This window comes from Passer domesticus, chromosome 18, assembly GCF_036417665.1.
Source record: "Passer domesticus isolate bPasDom1 chromosome 18, bPasDom1.hap1, whole genome shotgun sequence".
NCBI classification, from domain to species: Eukaryota; Metazoa; Chordata; class Aves; order Passeriformes; family Passeridae; genus Passer; species Passer domesticus.
The window spans coordinates 3,684,033-3,701,374 of NC_087491.1; the positions used below are offsets into that span (position 1 = coordinate 3,684,033).

Here is a 17,342-nt window from a genome sequence, read left to right on the forward strand (position 1 = left end):
CTGAATATGAAAGGCCTTAAGCAATTTATCTGCCTTGGAGCACGAGGCAGAGAACTTCCTGAAGCAGACTGGGGGTTTTGGTTGGTGTTTTTTGGTTGGTTGGCTGGGGTTTTTTAAGGGAGATTGGTACCTGGGCTTTTTATGTCAGTATTAAATTGTGCTCAACTGACCCAGTTTCAACTCTTTTCCACTATTAAAACTGCACATTTTGGGTTTCTGGCTTCAAGACTAACTCAAATCTCCAGTGACCTTATGTCAGACTTGATCTGTTATTAATTTTCTCCTATTTTTAGCTCACTGTGTACATAATCCAACATCCCTACTTCCTGTGCTCTAAGCTACAACATATTTAGGAGACCTTGCTGCCTGTCCACCTCACCAGTTAAAAATTTTAACACAGTGGACAATTGTAACCAAATGTGATGGTTATAGTCCCAAAAATAATTTATGTTCTTGTGAATTTGTGGAAATCAGCAAGTGATCAGAGAGGAGCTGAGGGAGTGCCCCACAGGATGAGGTGCTGGAGGAAGGTGAAATCCTGTGGGGGTGGCAGGAGGCAAGGAGTAACAAACCAGGAAAGGAATTCTGTTACTTTCTGTCTGTAGGACACCAGCATCCCCTCCTCACAGCCTCTTTCTGCCTCCTGTGGGTGTCAGTTCATGTCAATAAACAGGAATTCATCTGTAGGCTGGGGGTGGGACTTGGATCTCAGGTAAGCTTTCTTTTTAAAGGGGCTGTTTGTGTACCATACAACATAGTTTTTAAGCTTTTAAACTTTTCTGTGAGTTTCCCATTTCACTTCAAACCATCAGGTCTTGAAGGAGGTCGAGGAAACATCTCAGCTTCATCTGAAAAGTGATTGCCAGGGGCAAGCACTGACTTTGAGAGAGGAAGAGGAGCTGACACAGTAGTTGGTCATATTCAAAATGCAAATGGGAGGAGAATTTAGGCAGCAGCTAATAGGGGAAAGGTGTTTCTGACACAACCTCTGCCTGGTCACCATGAGAAGGAAGATTGCTACTTATCTGGAAAGAGGCTGGGAAGATCCTTTTTTAAAGAACTAAAAGCTGTTGGTGTGTCATACAGAAGTGACTTCTGGCCACAGCTGTGGCCCTGTCTGTGGGGATCAAGCAGTCCCTGCCTGGCAGTAACACACAGAAGGGAATGGGTAGAGCTGTCTCAGGAACCAAAATGACAGTGCCAGCCCTTGTGCTGTTTGCCTCCTTCCCACCCTTTACTGCCCCAACAATTTGACTCTTTTAATGACATTGTTCCATTAAAGATGAAAGAAACTACACTAAATATTGGGCTGGAAGAGTGGAAGGCCAACAACTCCATCAGCACCATTGTTCTCTGCCTGAATTAGCAGGATTGTGGGTCAGTGTCATGGCTCTGGTTTCCTCCTCTCCCCCCAAACCATGGGTCTGAGATGGTAATTTTTAGGGCTCTGTTCCAAAAGCTATTTTAAATGTATTTTGACAATAAACTTTCCCCAAGCCCAAGCAGCACCAAAACAAGCCCCATCCCAACCCTCTCATGATGGGGTCTGTGTGCCAGAGCTGCATCCCGGGCCCGGGAAGTTGTTTTGGCTGCAGGGCTCTGACCCAGGGAGGAGTGGTGGTTCATGGAGGTGCTCCCGACCGACCTTCAGGTAAAGACAGACCGAGTTCACACATACATACATACACACACATATGTATATGTATCTATATATATCCCAAACCTCCCCTGACACGCCGTTAGGCTGGAGCTCAGGGCAAGGCTCTTCCCCCAGAGGGTGCTGGCACTGCCCAGGCTCCCCAGGGAATGGGCACGGCCCCGAGGCTGCCAGAGCTCCAGGAGCCTTTGGCCAGCGCTGCCAGGGATGCCCAGGGTGGGGTTGTTGGGCAGGGACAGGGGCTGGGCTGGGTGATCCTTGTCCACCTCAGGTTATTCAGATTCAGTGATTCCCCCGCGCCCTGTCACAGACAGCAAAGATCAATGCCGTCCCTCCTCCCCTCACGATGAAGCTGCACAAGGCGCTGTCCCTCGCTGGCAGTACCTCCCCGGAGGCTATGTCCATCTCGGCGATGGTGCGGTCGATGTGGGCTCGGGTGGACCGGAGCCCGGCCAGGCTCTCGCTGGTATCGGACAAGCGCCGGGAGAGCGTCGCGATCCGCGCCTGCAGCCGGCTCCGCTCCGCCTCCTCGGCCTGGATCCGCCCGCTCAGCTCGTCCCGCCGGGCGCGGAGCTCCGACAGCCCTGCGGGGCGGCACCGTCAGCCGGGCCCGCGCCCCCTGCCCGGCCCCGGCCCCGGCCCCGCTCGCCCCGGCCCCGCTCACCCTCCCGCAGCGCCGCGTGGTGCCCCCGCAGCGCGGCTCCGGTGCTGCTCATCGCGGCGGCCGGCGGCGCTCCGCCCCTTCCTGCGGCCCGAATGGAGCTCTCGGCCGCCTGGCACACGCTCAGCACCGCGCTGGTGCCGCCCGCCGCGCTGGGGCTGGTGAGTGGCGGGCCGCGCGGGGGTTGCGGAGCTCCGCCGGGCCCGGGACAGGCCCGACCCGCCGCCCCCGGGATGCTCCGGCCTCGGCTCCTCCCCGGCCGGGCCTCTCCGGCTCTGGGTCCGCGGGGCGGGGTGGGAGCTGCCGGGGCCGGGGGGAAACGGCCGGGGCCGGGGGAGGAACGGCCGGAGCTGCCGGGGTCGGGGGAAACGGCCAGAGCTGAGGGGGAAACGGCCGGGGCTGAGGGAGGAACGGCCGGGGCTGAGGGAGGAACGGCCGGGGATGAGGGGGGAACGGCCGGAGCCGGGGAAGGAACGGCGGGAGCTGAGGGGGAAACGGCTGGAGCCGAGGGAGGAACGGCCGGGGCTGAGGGAGGAACGGCCGGGGATGAGGGAAGAACGGCCGGGGATGAGGGAGGAACGGCCGGGGACGGGGGAGGAACGGCCGGGGCGGGGAGGAGGGGAAGGGGCTCCTGGGTGTGCGGGGATGGTGTCTGCTGGGGACTGTCAGGGAAGGGCCGCGGGCCCAGCTGCCCTCTCTCCCTGTCACCCCAACCAGGGACGGGATGGGAAGGCCGCGGCTTGCCCGGCCGTGCTGTGGCTCTGCTCCCGCTCCGTCTGAGGGAGCTGGGCAGCCAAGGGTGGCTCGCAGCATTTCCACCAGCACCTGTGTCCTGCAGCAGCCACCTGCAGGGACAGCAGTGATGTGTGCGGGTGTGAGCCCTGGGAGAGGGCGCTGGGCATCCAGCGGTGGGCTGAGACCCTGGCACATGGCCATGGAGGAGCAGCATCCCCCCAGTGCAGTTTGACAGCAGAGTCCCTATGTGCTCCATCAAATGCTTAGCTCACGTTCCCTCTGCTTTCCAGGCAGCCCCGAGGCCCGAAGCTGCCGCACCGCTGCAGGATGCCGAGCTCCGGGCAGCCCTGGACGTGCTGCAGTGCTACGACTTGCACTCTGTCGTGGAGGAGTGGTTCATCGAGGTGCTGCAGACTGACCTGCAGGCGAATATCGCCCCCGAGTTCTGGAACTGCATTGTACAGTATGAGAACACGGCTGAAGAGCCCCAGTGCGCCGCGCTGCTCCTGGACGCGTTCAGTCTGCTCAAGCGCCGCCTGGAGCCCTACCTGAACAGCCTGGAGCTCCTGGAGCAGTGGACCAAGGCAGGCCTGCTCCTGGGCACAGGCGCTCAGACACTGCAGGAGAAGGTCTACACCATGTTCAAAGCTATCCTCTTCTTCTCCACAACCAAATCCTTCCAGGCGATGATCCAGCAGTTCTACAGCCGCACGTTCAGGATATACATGCGGCAGTGGAAGAAGGGAGAAGATGGAACGAATGAGTGTGAGAGCAGCATGAGTGAGACCGAGCAGGAGAGTGACCCAGAGGAGGGCGGAGGAGAGGGCCAGCTCTGTGCAGGCTGCAGCAGCAAGAGGGAACAGTGCTGGTGCCCTCAAGCCATGGAGCAGTTCCAGCAGCTCAATGACATTCTGTAGGTATCTCAGGGGGTGGTGGCTGTCACTAGGAGCAAGGGGGGTATGGATGTGGAGCAGCAGCAGGTTTTATTGATCCCTGAGAACAGGAGGAGCTGTGTAAGTTCAGGCTGTGTCATGGTGGTGGGTAGAGAACTCAGAATAGACTTTCTGTTTTCAACTGGTGGTTGAACAAGAGCAGATCTTTAGATGAAAGTTCCTCTCCCTGGATATGAGAATATCCTCCTCTTGCTCTGAGGCCTCTGATCACAAAGAAGCAAACCAGAGGAAGGTGTCCCTGCCCATGTCACGGGCTCCAACTAGATGATCTTTAAGGTCTCTTCCAACCCAAATCATTCTCTGATTCTATGAAACTCTTCTAAATGAAAAAGCTTTTGATGGCTTTAAATATCTGTAAGGAAGATGGGATAGCAGTAGTGCCATGTGTTACATGTGTAGTGCATCTGTGTGGGCTGTCAGAGCATGTGGCCCAAGTTGGGCCTGTCTCTGTGGAATGTACAGGGAGGGTGGTGCCTCCAGCTATAAGATTTTCTTGATTTGCTGGTGCCTTTTCTCCCACATACTCCTAACGATGTCCCTGTGCCTGCAGGCGGCGGCTGAATTTGCTGGAGAGGGTGAGTGCTGACGCTGTGACCACCATCCTGCACAGGATGATCGAGGAGAGGATGGAGCAGCGCTGCCGCGGGGAGTACGAGCACTCCTTCCTCAGTGAGTTCCAGGAGGTAAGGCACGTGTGGGGGCAGTGAGGGTCCTCCTTGGGAGATCACAGAATCACTGGGCTGGAAGAGACCTTCAAGATCGAGTCCAACCCAGCCCCAACACTCAACTCAACCCTGGCACCCAGTGCCACATCCAGGCTTTGTTAAACACACCCAGGGATGGGGACTGCACCACCTCCCCAGGCAGCCATTCCAGAACTTTATCACTCTTTCAAGTAAAAAACTTCTTCCTAATATCAAACCTGAATTTCCCATGGTGCAGCTTGAGGCTGTGTGCTCTGGTTGTGTCAGTGCTGCCTGGAGAAAGAGCCCAGCCCCACCTGAGCACAGCCACCTTTCAGGGAATTGTAGAGAGTGATAAAGCTGTGCAGCTGTTGTTGTTTTTTAGCAGCTCAGGCTAAAAGCAGATTCCAACTTAAAACACCTGGTCCAGGGCTAGGACTTCCACCATGCCTGGCAGGAGAGGTGGCTAAAACTCCCCATTTTGGCTGCTGCTGGAGGGGAAGGTTTGCTCTGACCTGAGCATGAAGCAGTCACATTTCCCCTCATGATGTCTGTAGTAATGAGGGAATTTCTGTGGTTCCAGTTTACAAACCACAAGATCAACAAGTGCCACCTGGCCTGCAGAGGGTCCTCCCTCTGTGTAGCTGAGCCCATAATTAGAATTTCTGTGCCTGTTTTCAGTCCTCTTTCCAATTCCCCTATAAAATTGGAAGCAAGGTGAGAGAGGATACTCTGGTATTGATCTCACCAGTGGCTACACAGAATTAAAATAATTCTTTGCAGCTGTTTAGTTCTTTGCTGCTATTTCAACTAAGTTTTGTGTTGAGCTGTTTATCCACCATGACTTTAAAATAAATTATTCTCCAGGTTATGGCTGCTCCAGGACACAATCCTGAGCTCAGTGCTCCTTGCACATGACCTTCCCTTTGCCCGTGCTGGAGAACCAGGCCTGCAGCCAGGTTCCCATGCAAAGCACTTTTTGCCATGCCAACCATTTTTGTTGCTGCAAACATCAGGAATCTTTTTGTGTTTACTTCCTTTTGGTTGTTGTGCAACACTTTCTTCACTGCACCTCGTGTGAAATGCTTTTGGATGACCTGGAGATTGTTTAAGGATATTTTCAGGGCACCACAGAAAACACAACTGCATTCTACTCCTGAGATGCTGCCCTTGCTTCCACCTCTTGTTTGGCTTTAGAGTGTTGGAGCATGTCAGGATTAGGAAGAGGTAATTTTAAGGAAAAAAAAATTAAAAGCACAGGCCTGGAAATCTAATGGTTAAACAGAGAAGACTGAGAAACAGCTCACTGAAAATTGCAGGTGCTGAGGGCAAAGCCTCTTTGCCAGCACAGCAGCAGCTGCCTGGAGTGTCAGGTCACAATCAGGCTGTAACAGGAGCACTCAGGGAAGATAAACTCCAGGGAAGAATGGGTTGTTTTGATAATAATTCCTTAAATTCGTGTTGCTTTGCATCAGTTATAGCCCTGTCCTTTTGTCCTTTAGGGGAATTCTTTAGCAGCTTCTCCACAGTTTTGCCCAGGTGTTTGTAGTACTCAGGTTTGTGCTGGCAAAACTTGTGCATTTCTTCAGTGTTTCCTCCATTGAGTAATTAAAAATAAACATCAGCAAAGCAAACCTTGACTTAGCATTTTTGTTTCAGGCTGTCAGAATCTATAAAAAAATACTAATACCTAGTATTAGAGTGGTAGTAGAATATCTTGTAGCATTGATACTCAAATACTATGCCAGGAAGTAGCATGTATTTGCTAATTGATGAGGGGGAAAAAAGGCAGTAATTTCAAACATCTTTATATTGTAATTTGCTATGTTTGAAATTTGGCAATTACATATTTCTCACTAAAGCACAAATATTAAAAAAATAACCTTCTTATGCTCTCTGTTCAGGTTTTTATTTTATAATTCAGTGACAAGGCTGGTATTTGGATTTCAAATGCCTGAGTTGTGTTGGGTGTCTGACTTCTTGGGATATCTCATTTGCTTTTCACTGATTTCAGGGACCATAGAAATTTTGGGGCAAGGATGGTGTAATGGGTAATTTGCTCATTTTCTTATGAATGGGACAGTTTTGCAGGTATAGAATGGGATGAAACTCTGCAAGAACGAAATAGGCTGCAGGTTTTGGAACAAACCCTGTCCTTCTTGGAGCCCGGTGCCCGCACACAGTCCACGGTCACCCCTTATCTTCTCACACCCAGCTGCACAGTCCACATCCTGTATCTTTAGTTAGAGTTCCAATTCTTTCAGCTGGGCTTTCCCCAGCTATAACCCAGGCTGGGGCACGTTTGAGGAGCAGCTGGGGGTGATGCTGTCCTGGTCCAGCTGCCCCTTTCTGCAGGCTGTGGTGGCTGCCTGGGGTGGGTTGGGATGTGGCTGCATTCACATCTGTTTCTCCCTCTCATGGTGCAGTGGATAGAGAAGGTGATTGGGTGGCTCAGCAGGGTGTTCCTGCAGGATGGCCCCTTGGCACAGTCCTCCCCAGAAGCCAGCAGCACCCTGAAACGCTGGCGCTGCCACGTCCAGAGGTTCTTCTACCGCATCTACGCCAGCATGCGCATCGAGGAGCTCTTCAGCATCATCCGAGGTGCTTCACCCTTGGGCTGGGACTGGCTGGGTGACAGAGCTCTCTGATGTGCCACACTGCCTCCCCCTGCCTCCCCTCAGAGCCTGGCGCTGCTCCTGATCACTGCTTGGTTTGCAGATTTCCCAGAGTCAAAGCCTGCTGTGGAGGACCTCAAGTTCTGCCTGGAAAGGACGAACCAGAGGCAGCAGCTGCTCAGCTCCCTGAAAAGTGCTCTGGAAATGAGACTTCTGCACCCTGGTGGGTTTTACATCCTTGTCTGTGTCCTGACACTGTAAGGAGCCTGGACATGAGTGGGGATCTACTTGGAGCTAGTTTAGTTTCCTCTTTGAGGAGTGAGGGGCAGTCACCATGCCCATCACGCATTATTTGTGTTCCAGTGGGCATGGCAGCAGCAGCTGATGGCATCCCAGCCCCGTTTGGCCTCATTTTTACACTATGGTCAGGAGCACAAAGTTTATCTTTGGTCCATGTGGGCAAAAGCTTATTTGCACTGTCAGGACTCTAAGCCTCTGTCAGCTCTGGGCCTCTGTTCGTGCTCAAAACTGGTTTCTCAGGCACATGGATCTGATCTGCCCCATTGCCTTTGGCAGTAGGGCAGCAAGCCCTCCTCCTCCCACACCACAGGTAGAACAGAGGGCTTGGACCATCCAAACCCCTCTATCCAAGCCATTATTCTGTGCTGCAGGGCTCTGACTCTCTGCTCCTCTCCTGTAGGAGTCAACACCTCCGACATCATCACTCTGTATATCTCGGCCATCAAGGCCCTGCGGGAGCTGGACCCTTCCATGGTGATCCTGGAGGTCGCCTGTGAGCCCATCAGGAAGTATCTGAGGTAGGAGGCAGTGGGGCAGTCTCACACATCCCCTTTCCCTCTCCTTCCCTCACTCACTCTTCCCCTTCCCCCTTGCTCTGTTTGGTGCCACTGACAGGACTCGGGAGGACACGGTGCGGCAGATCGTGGCCGGTCTCACGGGGGATGCTGAGGGCTCGGGGGACCTGGCAAATGAGCTCTCCAAAGCTGACCCAGTGACCCTGGAGAACGGCCAGGAGAGTGATGATGACATCTCGGAGCCAGGGGACTGGGTTCCTGACCCAGTTGATGCTGATCCAGGTGAGATGCCAAGCCCAGCAGCCCTGGCAGCCGGCTGGTTTCCCTGGTGGGCTGTAGCATTGAGCAGCTCATTTGCTGCTCCTCTGGAGCTGGGCTGGGGCAGGTCCCTGTTAATCTGTTGTCTGCTGGATTCCACCAGGGAAATCGAGCTCCAAGCGTCGCTCCTCAGACATCATCAGCCTCCTGGTGAGCATCTACGGCAGCAAGGACCTGTTCATCAACGAGTACCGCACGCTGCTGGCCGACCGGCTGCTGCACCAGTTCAACTACAGTGCTGAGAGGTGAGACCCAGGCCTTCCATGGCCAAATCACCCAAGTCTTCTTTTACCTGCTGTCTGAACGGCAGAGCCTTCAGACTCAGTCCTGTCAATGGCTGTTTGTGGAGCCAGGAATGCCTTTGGCTATTTGCTTTGCAGCTTTGACTTTGCCTCGAGAATTCCATGCTCAGTCCTGCCCTTGGCTTGTGCTGATAGAGCAGCTTGTAGGAATGTGGAGGCACTGACACACTCTTAGCTCCATCCCACATGTTGTGTTGGCCCCACAAATAGAAGGGATGGAAGATGTGTGTTTCTGAAACACAGAAAGTTCCACCTGAACACGAGGAAGAACTTCTTTGCTGTGAGGTGACTGAGTAGTGGAACAGGAAGCCAGAGAGGCTGTGGGGTCTCCCTCCCTGGAGATGTTCCAGACCCATCTGGACACAACCCTGAGTGACTGCTCCAGGGGATCCTCCTTGAGCAGGGAGGTGGAACGGGATGAGCTCCAGTGGTTCCTTCCAGCCTGAACCATTCTGGGATCCTCTCTTCAAAAAGCTGCTGGCCTAGATGTGGTGGCTGCTCCTCACTTGAGTACCAGGATCCATCCTGGGCAGACACAGTGCCTTGCAAAGCTTCCTAGGAAGAGCGCCTTGTGCCAGGAACTTAGTTTCTTTGCTGTGTGGTGAGGGGTGGAGGCCAAGCCAGATTTGTCCATCCAAGGGCCCTGTCCCTGACCTGCTGTGTCTCTTTCCAGGGAAATCCGTAACGTGGAGCTGCTGAAGCTGAGGTTTGGTGAAGCTCAGATGCACTACTGTGAAGTCATGTTAAAAGTAACTCCTTTTATTTTTTAATTCAAGCCCTGGGTGTTTCTGCCCATTGGGGAAGGGGAGGGACTTGAGGAGTGACCCAAAAAGGGACTTTTAGGAAAGTGGGGGTTCCAGAATGCCAGTGAGACGCTGATTTGTGACAGGCAGAAGTGCATTTAAATCATGTCTGGTTTTAAGCCCTGTGGGCTGGATTGTCAGCTCTGGGGAATGGTTGCTCTGGTGCTGCTGTCTGTCCTGTCCTTCCTGCAGTATCCTGGCATTGAGGAACTGGGTCTGTCCAGCTCCTCTGGGGTTGGATTCTTTCAGAGCACTCTAGGAAGAACACAGGTGTGGAGGGCCTCCAGTGAAGGCAATGTTGAGTTGTAACCCCTTCCTCAAATTTTCCTGAGTATGTAGCAGACTTCCAAGTAGACACACATGACCATGTCCTTTCCAGTGTCCCCATCATCATTTGGAGAGAATGCTGTTGACCTTGTTTAAGCCTCTCCTTCACTGCTGGCTGGCACTGCCTCTGAAGGGAAGGAGCCACCTCAGCTCCTGTGCCTGTTGCAGGACATGGCCGACTCGCGGCGCATTAACGCCAACATTCGGGATGAGGAAGAGAAGCTCCCTGAGGAGGAGAGGCCTCCCTTCAGCCTCGTGGCCATTATCCTCTCCAGTGAGTTCTGGCCACCACTCAAAGAGGAGAAGCTGGAGCTTCCAGAGCAGGTCAAGGAAGCCATGGAAGCGTATTCCAAGAAGTATGAGAAATTAAAGGTGAGGCCACTTGAACCCTCCTTATGAAAGCTTTATGCAGTCCCCTTTAGCTGCTGGCTGGCCCACGCTGTTAGAGTGGGGTTTGCAGTAACCCAGCACTTAGTGGTTCCTGCTGGGAGATCTCCTGTGAGCAGCTGCTTTCCCCTTTTCCCAGGCCATGAGGACCCTGAACTGGAAGTACCACCTGGGGCTGGTGAGCCTGGACGTGGAGCTGGCTGACCGCACGCTCTCCCTGTCCGTGTCTCCTGTGCACGCTGCCATCATCCTGCACTTCCAGACCAAGAGTGAGTGCTGTGGAACCCTATCTGTGCTTCCATGGGTGGGAAAGCCATGTTCCTTGGGCAGCTGGAGGCTCTGAGAGCTCTGGCAGGAGGACCAAAACCTGGGTTTGGATCTCCTTCAGGGTCTCCAGCACTCAGCAGGGCCACAGCTCTGTGCCCCTCTGCTTGGTCCTGGCAGTGCCTCCCAGCCTTACCCAGCTTCCTACCAAATCCTGGCAGGCTTGGGTGTGAGAAGTTCTCCATCTCCTCTCTGGTCTCCATCTCCTCTCTGGTGTCCATGGTCTCTGCAGGCACCTGGACGCTGACAGAGCTGAGTGAAGTGCTCAAGGTGCCTGTGACTTCACTGAAGAGGAAGATGACGCTGTGGCTGCAGCAGGGAGTTCTGCGGGAAGAGCCCGAGGGCACCTTCACTGTCATTGAGGAGGAGCAGAAGGACCAGGTGGAGAAGGTTGTTCTGATTGACAGTGACGAGGAGGGGGACTCTGCCATGGCCTCACAGGCTGACCAGAAGGAGGAGGAGCTGCAGGTACCTGTCCCTGTGGTGATGCAAACATCCTGTATTTTGGGTTTGGGGAATCTGATCAACGTGATGGATTCAATTTGCACTATGGATTCACATTTTCCACTGCAAGTGGCTCAGTCCAGCACAAACATTTGGGTTTTGAAGTGGGTATCTCATGGTTAATCTCTTGGTGCTGGATCACAGCCTTCCCTCCAGACAAGTGCTCAGCTGCTGAGTCAGGAAACCTTTTGGAAATCTCCAAATTTTATTTTTTTTTTCAGTTTAAAAAAAGAAAAAAGTCCGAGACATGATTTCATATTTGAAAATAGTCATAACTTGTTTGGATGCACCCGAGCAACACTTTTTGGCACTTCTGACTGCCCAAAAGACTTACCCAGCACTAAGAGCTGGATCTCTGCCCTCTCTCTGTTGTGGTTCCTGGACGTTTCCAGTGCCTTTCCTGCCTGTGAGTCACACTGTGCCTGTGTTGTGCAACACAGCATTGTCATGCTGCTGTTCATCCACAGAGGGTCATGCGTGTGCTGCAGTCAGATCCCACTGTCTGGCTCTGTGTCCCAGCACTTTGCTGCTGTTCTTGGATATCCCTGGTTAGAGACCCCATGGCATGGCTGGGAGCAGAACTTACTGCCAGCTGCATCCCTGCCTGGTTTCTGGGGTATTTGCTGTGTGCTGTAGTGCCAGTCACTCACTGTGGCCTGTGTCCCTCTGCAGCTGTTCTGGACGTACATCCAGGCCATGCTGACCAACCTGGAGAGCCTGTCCCTGGAGAGGATCCACAGCATGCTCAAGATGTTTGTGATGACCGGCCCTGTGGTCACCGAGATCGATGTCCAGGAGCTGCAGGGGTTCCTCCAGAAGAAGGTCCGGGACCAGCAGCTCATCTACTCAGGAGGGGTCTATCGCCTGCCCAAGAACTGCAACTGATCTGGCAGTGTCCCTGCCCTCCTGGGCACTCCTGCCTGTGCCTGAGCCTGCTCCAGCGTGCCACCAGCTCTCAGTGTCCTGCTGGGGGTTCTCTGCCCTGGGGCTTTGCTGTACCCCCTTCCCCAAGCAGGTGACACTTTCCACATGGAGGCAGCTCAGCAGCAGCCTGGACACCCCACAATGTCTGGGTCTGCTCCCCACATTCCTTCCTCCCCTGTGTGAGTGCCTGGGCCCACCTCCCTGGTTAATAAATAGCAGTAGGCTTCTTTTTCCAATGGTGCCAACTCTTTTCTTTCCTCTTGGTCCCTCCCCACGCTGGAAGGGCAGGCAGGAAACTCCTCAGTCTGCCAGGCACTGTCCCCCTTTCCTTGGGTCTCCATGTGCAACCCTAGGAGGTTCTGGGAGGGGGCTCTTGGCTCCAGCTGCTGTCTGGGGCTCTGTGTGTGGCTAAAGCAGTGTCTTGCAGCTGGATGTGATGAGTGAGACCCTGCCCAAAAACAAGGCTTGGTGCTGCCTCTGACAGGGAGGGAACAACTCCAGGCTCCCCATGTTTGGGACTCATAAATTGTGTGGAATCATTTTCTTGTGGGATGAAGAATGCTTTAGATGGATGAGATGCAGCAGTTCTTCAGGGCAAGCTGGTTAGTCCTGGAGGAGATCCAGTGGATTTTCCAGGCCCTGGTGGGATTGCTTTGCCCTGGCACAGGTCTATGTCCCAGCACCATGGGGCTGCCCTTGGGTCAGTCCTGGGGAGCTTCAGAGTTGCTGGCAGCACACAAGGAAATGGGATGGGGTATTCCCAGAGTTCCCGATTAAACACTGTGGCCCCCACCCAGCTGTGGAGCAGTTTCAGGATTGCATCACATCCCCCCTCCAGGGTGTTCAGGCTCCCTCCGTCCTGCTTTCCACATGGGTTTTGCTCATCAGGAGGAGTATGCTGGGAAAATCTGGCTTTTACTAAAAAGATGTTTTCTGTGATGTACCCAATGAGTTTCCTCAGCCCAAGGAGTCTTTCTCCTCCTCTGCTGCATCTTCAGTGCCAGCCTGTGGGTGCTGTGGCAGCTGGAATTGAGAATTAACAGAGCCACAGGTAAGACACAGGAGCAGCTGTGAGTGTGGCCTTCCATCCAGGTGTGAGAGACCTGTGGAACACAGAAATCACCCCCTGTTTAACACTGAACCTTATTTTCCAGTGCCTGAAGCCCAGGAGTCCCTGGGGCATCCCTCCTCCAGCTGAGGCAGCAGGGTGCAGCAGTCCTGTCCCCCTTGGGCACCTTGCTGTTTTCCTCTGTGGATAAAGCACAATTTCTTTATTCCCCTGGGGCACTGTGCTCCAGGCTGGCAGCCTGTGGCACTGGGAACCTGGTGCATGCTCTTGTGAAGGTTCCTTGTGCTGAAGAGGATCTGGTGATAACTGAGTAAACCCCAGTCTGTGATTAGTTGAGGTAAAGCCAAAAAACCCCAAAGGGCAGCAAGTCCATGATGGCATCAGCAGGGAAAGCATGGACATCCATGCCTGAGTACCCAAGGAACTTTTCCCTTTCCTTCTCTCTCCTCTGACCTCTCTCCACTTTTTTCTTTATATTTTTTCATGAAAGAACACTGAGCACGTGGAAGGATGTGGAAGGGCAGGCAGGGAGGGTCAGTGGGGTCAGTGCCTGCCAGCCCAGGGTGTGCCAGCCCCATCCCACAGAGTGTCCCATGGAGTGTCTGGGTGTGCTGAGGCTGTGACAGGGCAGGGAAAAGGCTCCTTTTGATGTGGGGAGATCAAAGCAGCTGCCAGTTTGGAGCAGAGCTGGCAGCAGGGCTGTCCCCACTCACCACAGAGCCAGAGCCCCTGCTGGGACACGGCCCAGGCTGACTCAGAGCTCTGGTGTTTGCTTTGCTCATGGATGCAAAAACATTGATTTATTTACGTGTTGTGCAGGTGGATTTGTTGCTCTGTGGTGCAGGGGCTGTGGGGCAGTGAGTGTGTCCTGCAGCCCATCCCAGCAGCATTCCCAGGTTGGGATGAGATGAGGGACACTCCCTGCCCTTCCCAAAGCCATGGCTGTGCCCTGGCAGGGCAGGGGATGGGCATCATTCCCATCCTGACTTTTCCCAGCCCCCTCGTGCTGCTCCAAGGGCTGGACCAGTGGGGTGTGATGAGTTTGTCCATCCTGAGCCAAAGGATGAGCAATGCCACCACTGAGGGGACCTGGAGTCACATCTCTGCCATGGGAGGTCCCGGCCTGGCAGAGCCAGAGCCACCAGCTGAGCTGTGGTGTGGCTGTTTCAAAGTGTTACAACAGGAAAAATTTGGGTTTAATGACTGCCTCAGCCTTCATGGAATATAAAAGTCTTAAAGTTAATTGAAACAAGCTGGAAATGTGATTTTTTTCAGAGTGAACAGAGGAAGCTGGTGGGGGAAAAAGGGCTTTGTGCTGTTCCCTGTGCTACTTGCTGTGCAGCCTAATTGCTTCAGGCTGGAGCTGTGTCTGCTGGCCAGGACTGTCCCTGTCCCACGGCTGTCACCTCTGCAAATCACAGGAAAGGAAAGGAAAGGAAAGGAAAGGAAAGGAAAGGAAAGGAAAGGAAAGGAAAGGAAAGGAAAGGAAAGGAAAGGAAAGGAAAGGAAAGGAAAGGAAAGGAAAGGAAAGGAAAGGAAAGGAAAGGAAAGGAAAGGAAAGGAAAGGAAAGGAAAGGAAAGGAAAAAATGCACATATAATCATAGAACCATAGACTCACAGAATAGCCTGGGCTGGCCTGGACATTAAAGCTCATCTCATTCCATCCTCTTCCATGGGCAGGGACACCTTCCACTAGCCCATGGTTGCTCCAAACCTTGTCCAGCCTGGCCTTGGACACTTCTTTACTCCTTGGATGCTTGGGAATGGCTCCAGTTCTTTGGGGGTGTTTTACAGAGCCCTTGGTGGATGATCCTTGGTGGATGACCCTGCTGGGGTCTGGGAAGGTGTTACAGTGATTTTCCCCAGTCACCACTTGTGACATGGAGTGGTATCGATGGCCCTGGGGGATGCTGGTGGTGGGACACTGTTGCTGACAGGAGGACTGCTGCAGGCACTCGCTGCTCTCCACGTTTTCCATATTATTTCCCAAATTTTCCATTTTTTCCCAGATGTACCCCTTCTGTTTTCCAAAGCAGCGTGAGCCACAACTTCCCCCAGTGCAGCAGTGCTGGTCCCTGCCCTCTCCCACTGCCTGGTGCTGGGCCTGGATGGTGCCTCATGGCAGGACCATGACCTTTCTTTTGGTCAATGCCAAGCCCTTTTTCTTAGCTTTTACCTCTTTTTTACTGTTTTAGCATGGTAGGGATGGAGCTCAGCTGGAGGAGAAAGAAGCAGCAGATTGAACTTGAGTTTTAGGGGTGATCATCTGACCCAGCACTCCTTGAATGTCTTGAAAACAAGAAATGAGATAAAAATCCTGTGAGACAGAGCACTCCCCTCATTTACCTTGGCCTATTTATAAACTGTTTGGAAGGGTCACGATAAGGCAGGCAGGATGCGGCGTCCCTGCGGGGGACATTCCCAGCCCAGGGATAAACTGTTTGGGTTATTCAGGATGTGCTAGAGCTGCTCACAGAGGCTGGAAAGTTTTGCTAAGAGTGAGATTGGGAAGAATGAGGGGTCTGGCTTGATGGCCCCAAGAATGCATCCAGGGAATTTACACTGGATTTAGGATTTAGGAGAGCTGACACTTTAGGGGGAGCCCAGGGATCAGCAGCAATTCAGGGGAGATCAACACAAGATGGGTGAGCTGAAAGGGAAAAAATCCACCCCCCAGCCCAGTCCAGAGCTGATGTGGCCGTGGAGCTGGGGGGTCACATTACAAAAGGGCAAATCCATGCTTGGAAACAAGATCTTTGGGTCTGGGAATGACCCTCCAGGGCTGGATCCTGCACCCCTGCCAGGGGCTGCTGACTTCCTGTGTGGATCCTGCCCACCATGGATCAGATTATTTAATTATATTCTTTTATTCCTCCCTGTCTGGGGCTGCAGGAGGGGCTGGTTCAAGGTCAGAGCTTGTGGGGGTCCTCCTGTGTCCCAACCCCAGCCCCATTTCCCCTTCTCCACTTGCAGCCTCTCACTTTAGTTCCAGGGCTCCCTGCCCACTGCAGGGTTCACATCCATGGGCCATATTTCTGATCTCTACATCCATTTTTCTGCTGCCTCCAAGCCCGTGACCTCTTCAGCTGCTTTCAGTTTCTTTTTTTACCAGTTTCCCTCTTTTTTTGCAGAGTTTCTCTGGGCAAGGCCAGTGCTGCAAGTATGGTGCACTCCATCCTGGAGCTGCTGGGTCTCGCTCTGGTCCCATTCTGAGCTCTGAGCACCTCACAGCTCCCCCAAAGGGACCCTGGGTGCTTCATTCACCTACTTCTGCTTTCCCAGGGCACACGGGGGGGATTTGCCCTTGTCTGGGACGCAGCTGCTGCTCCTCAGCCCTAGAAATGTTCTGGCTAAACAGGCAATGTGCAAAACCTTGCAGGAAAACCCAAAAATTGTCACATAAGTTGGTGTCAGCCGAGCTCTGGTCGTGCCTCCTGGTGGGTACCAAACCCAGGGGTGCCCAAAGCACTGCTACCAGTCAGAGCTGGCACCAAAATCTCGGCTCAGGGCACCGTCCTCCCTCCCTGGGACATTCTCTGGCCTCTCTCCGTGTGGGGGAGGCTCTGTTTGTGCAGGATTTGCATCCGTGGCCGCAGGAGGGGCTGCGGCACCTCCGTCCCCATCCTGGCCCCGCACCCGTTTCCTGCCCGCGGGGCCCAGCCAGGGGGGCCCGGCCCCGGCACCCGCAGGGACACGGGGGACAGGCAGGTGCCCCAAGGCCCTGGGGACAGGGCTGGTGGCCCCAAGGCCCTGGGGACGGGGATGGTGGTCCCAGTTTGCTCCCACAGCCCCCCACTGCACTGCCCTGATGCCCCCCGTGCCCCCCCAGGCACAGCTCCCCCATTGCACAGCCCACACCTCCCTGACCTGCAGGACCCCCCTGGCCCTGCCCCATGCAGCCCCCAGCCCATGGCACTGCCCCCACAAAAACAACCCCCCCAAAAGCCATTACCTCTGTGCCTGCATGTTCCCCCCGTGTGTCCCCTCCCCACAGGACACAGCAGCTTGTCTTCTTCAATTTGGGGTGCTGGAGGTCCCCAAAGCCCCACGGGGAGGGGGGACACAGCCCCCACACCAGGGCCAGGAGCAGCTCAAGGGGATATTTGGGAACACAAGCAGGTTTTCCATTGTCCTGTCCTTGTCCCCACAGGGGACAGATACCTTCTGCTGCCATCGATGCCCCTCTCCTCCCCAGGTGCTCCCCAGCGTTTTTTGGCAGCCACTCCAGACCCAACCTGTGATTTTGGAGTTGGCAGCAACACCA

At 54.1% G+C, this 17,342-nt stretch overlaps 1 protein-coding gene across 1 annotated transcript; it reads left to right on the plus strand.

The window, feature by feature from the left end:
• Nucleotides 1–2,346: 2,346 nt before the first annotated feature.
• Nucleotides 2,347–12,244, plus strand: ANAPC2 (anaphase promoting complex subunit 2). The gene is made up of 13 exons (XM_064393938.1): nt 2,347–2,479; nt 3,344–3,966; nt 4,557–4,689; nt 7,116–7,290; nt 7,408–7,527; nt 8,005–8,122; nt 8,220–8,401; nt 8,541–8,682; nt 9,413–9,488; nt 10,038–10,241; nt 10,396–10,525; nt 10,813–11,048; nt 11,757–12,244. The coding sequence occupies exons 1-13, from the start codon at nt 2,414–2,416 to the stop codon at nt 11,967–11,969; spliced, it is 2,418 nt and encodes an 805-aa protein (XP_064250008.1). The 5' UTR covers nt 2,347–2,413; the 3' UTR covers nt 11,970–12,244.
• Nucleotides 12,245–17,342: the final 5,098 nt, after the last annotated feature.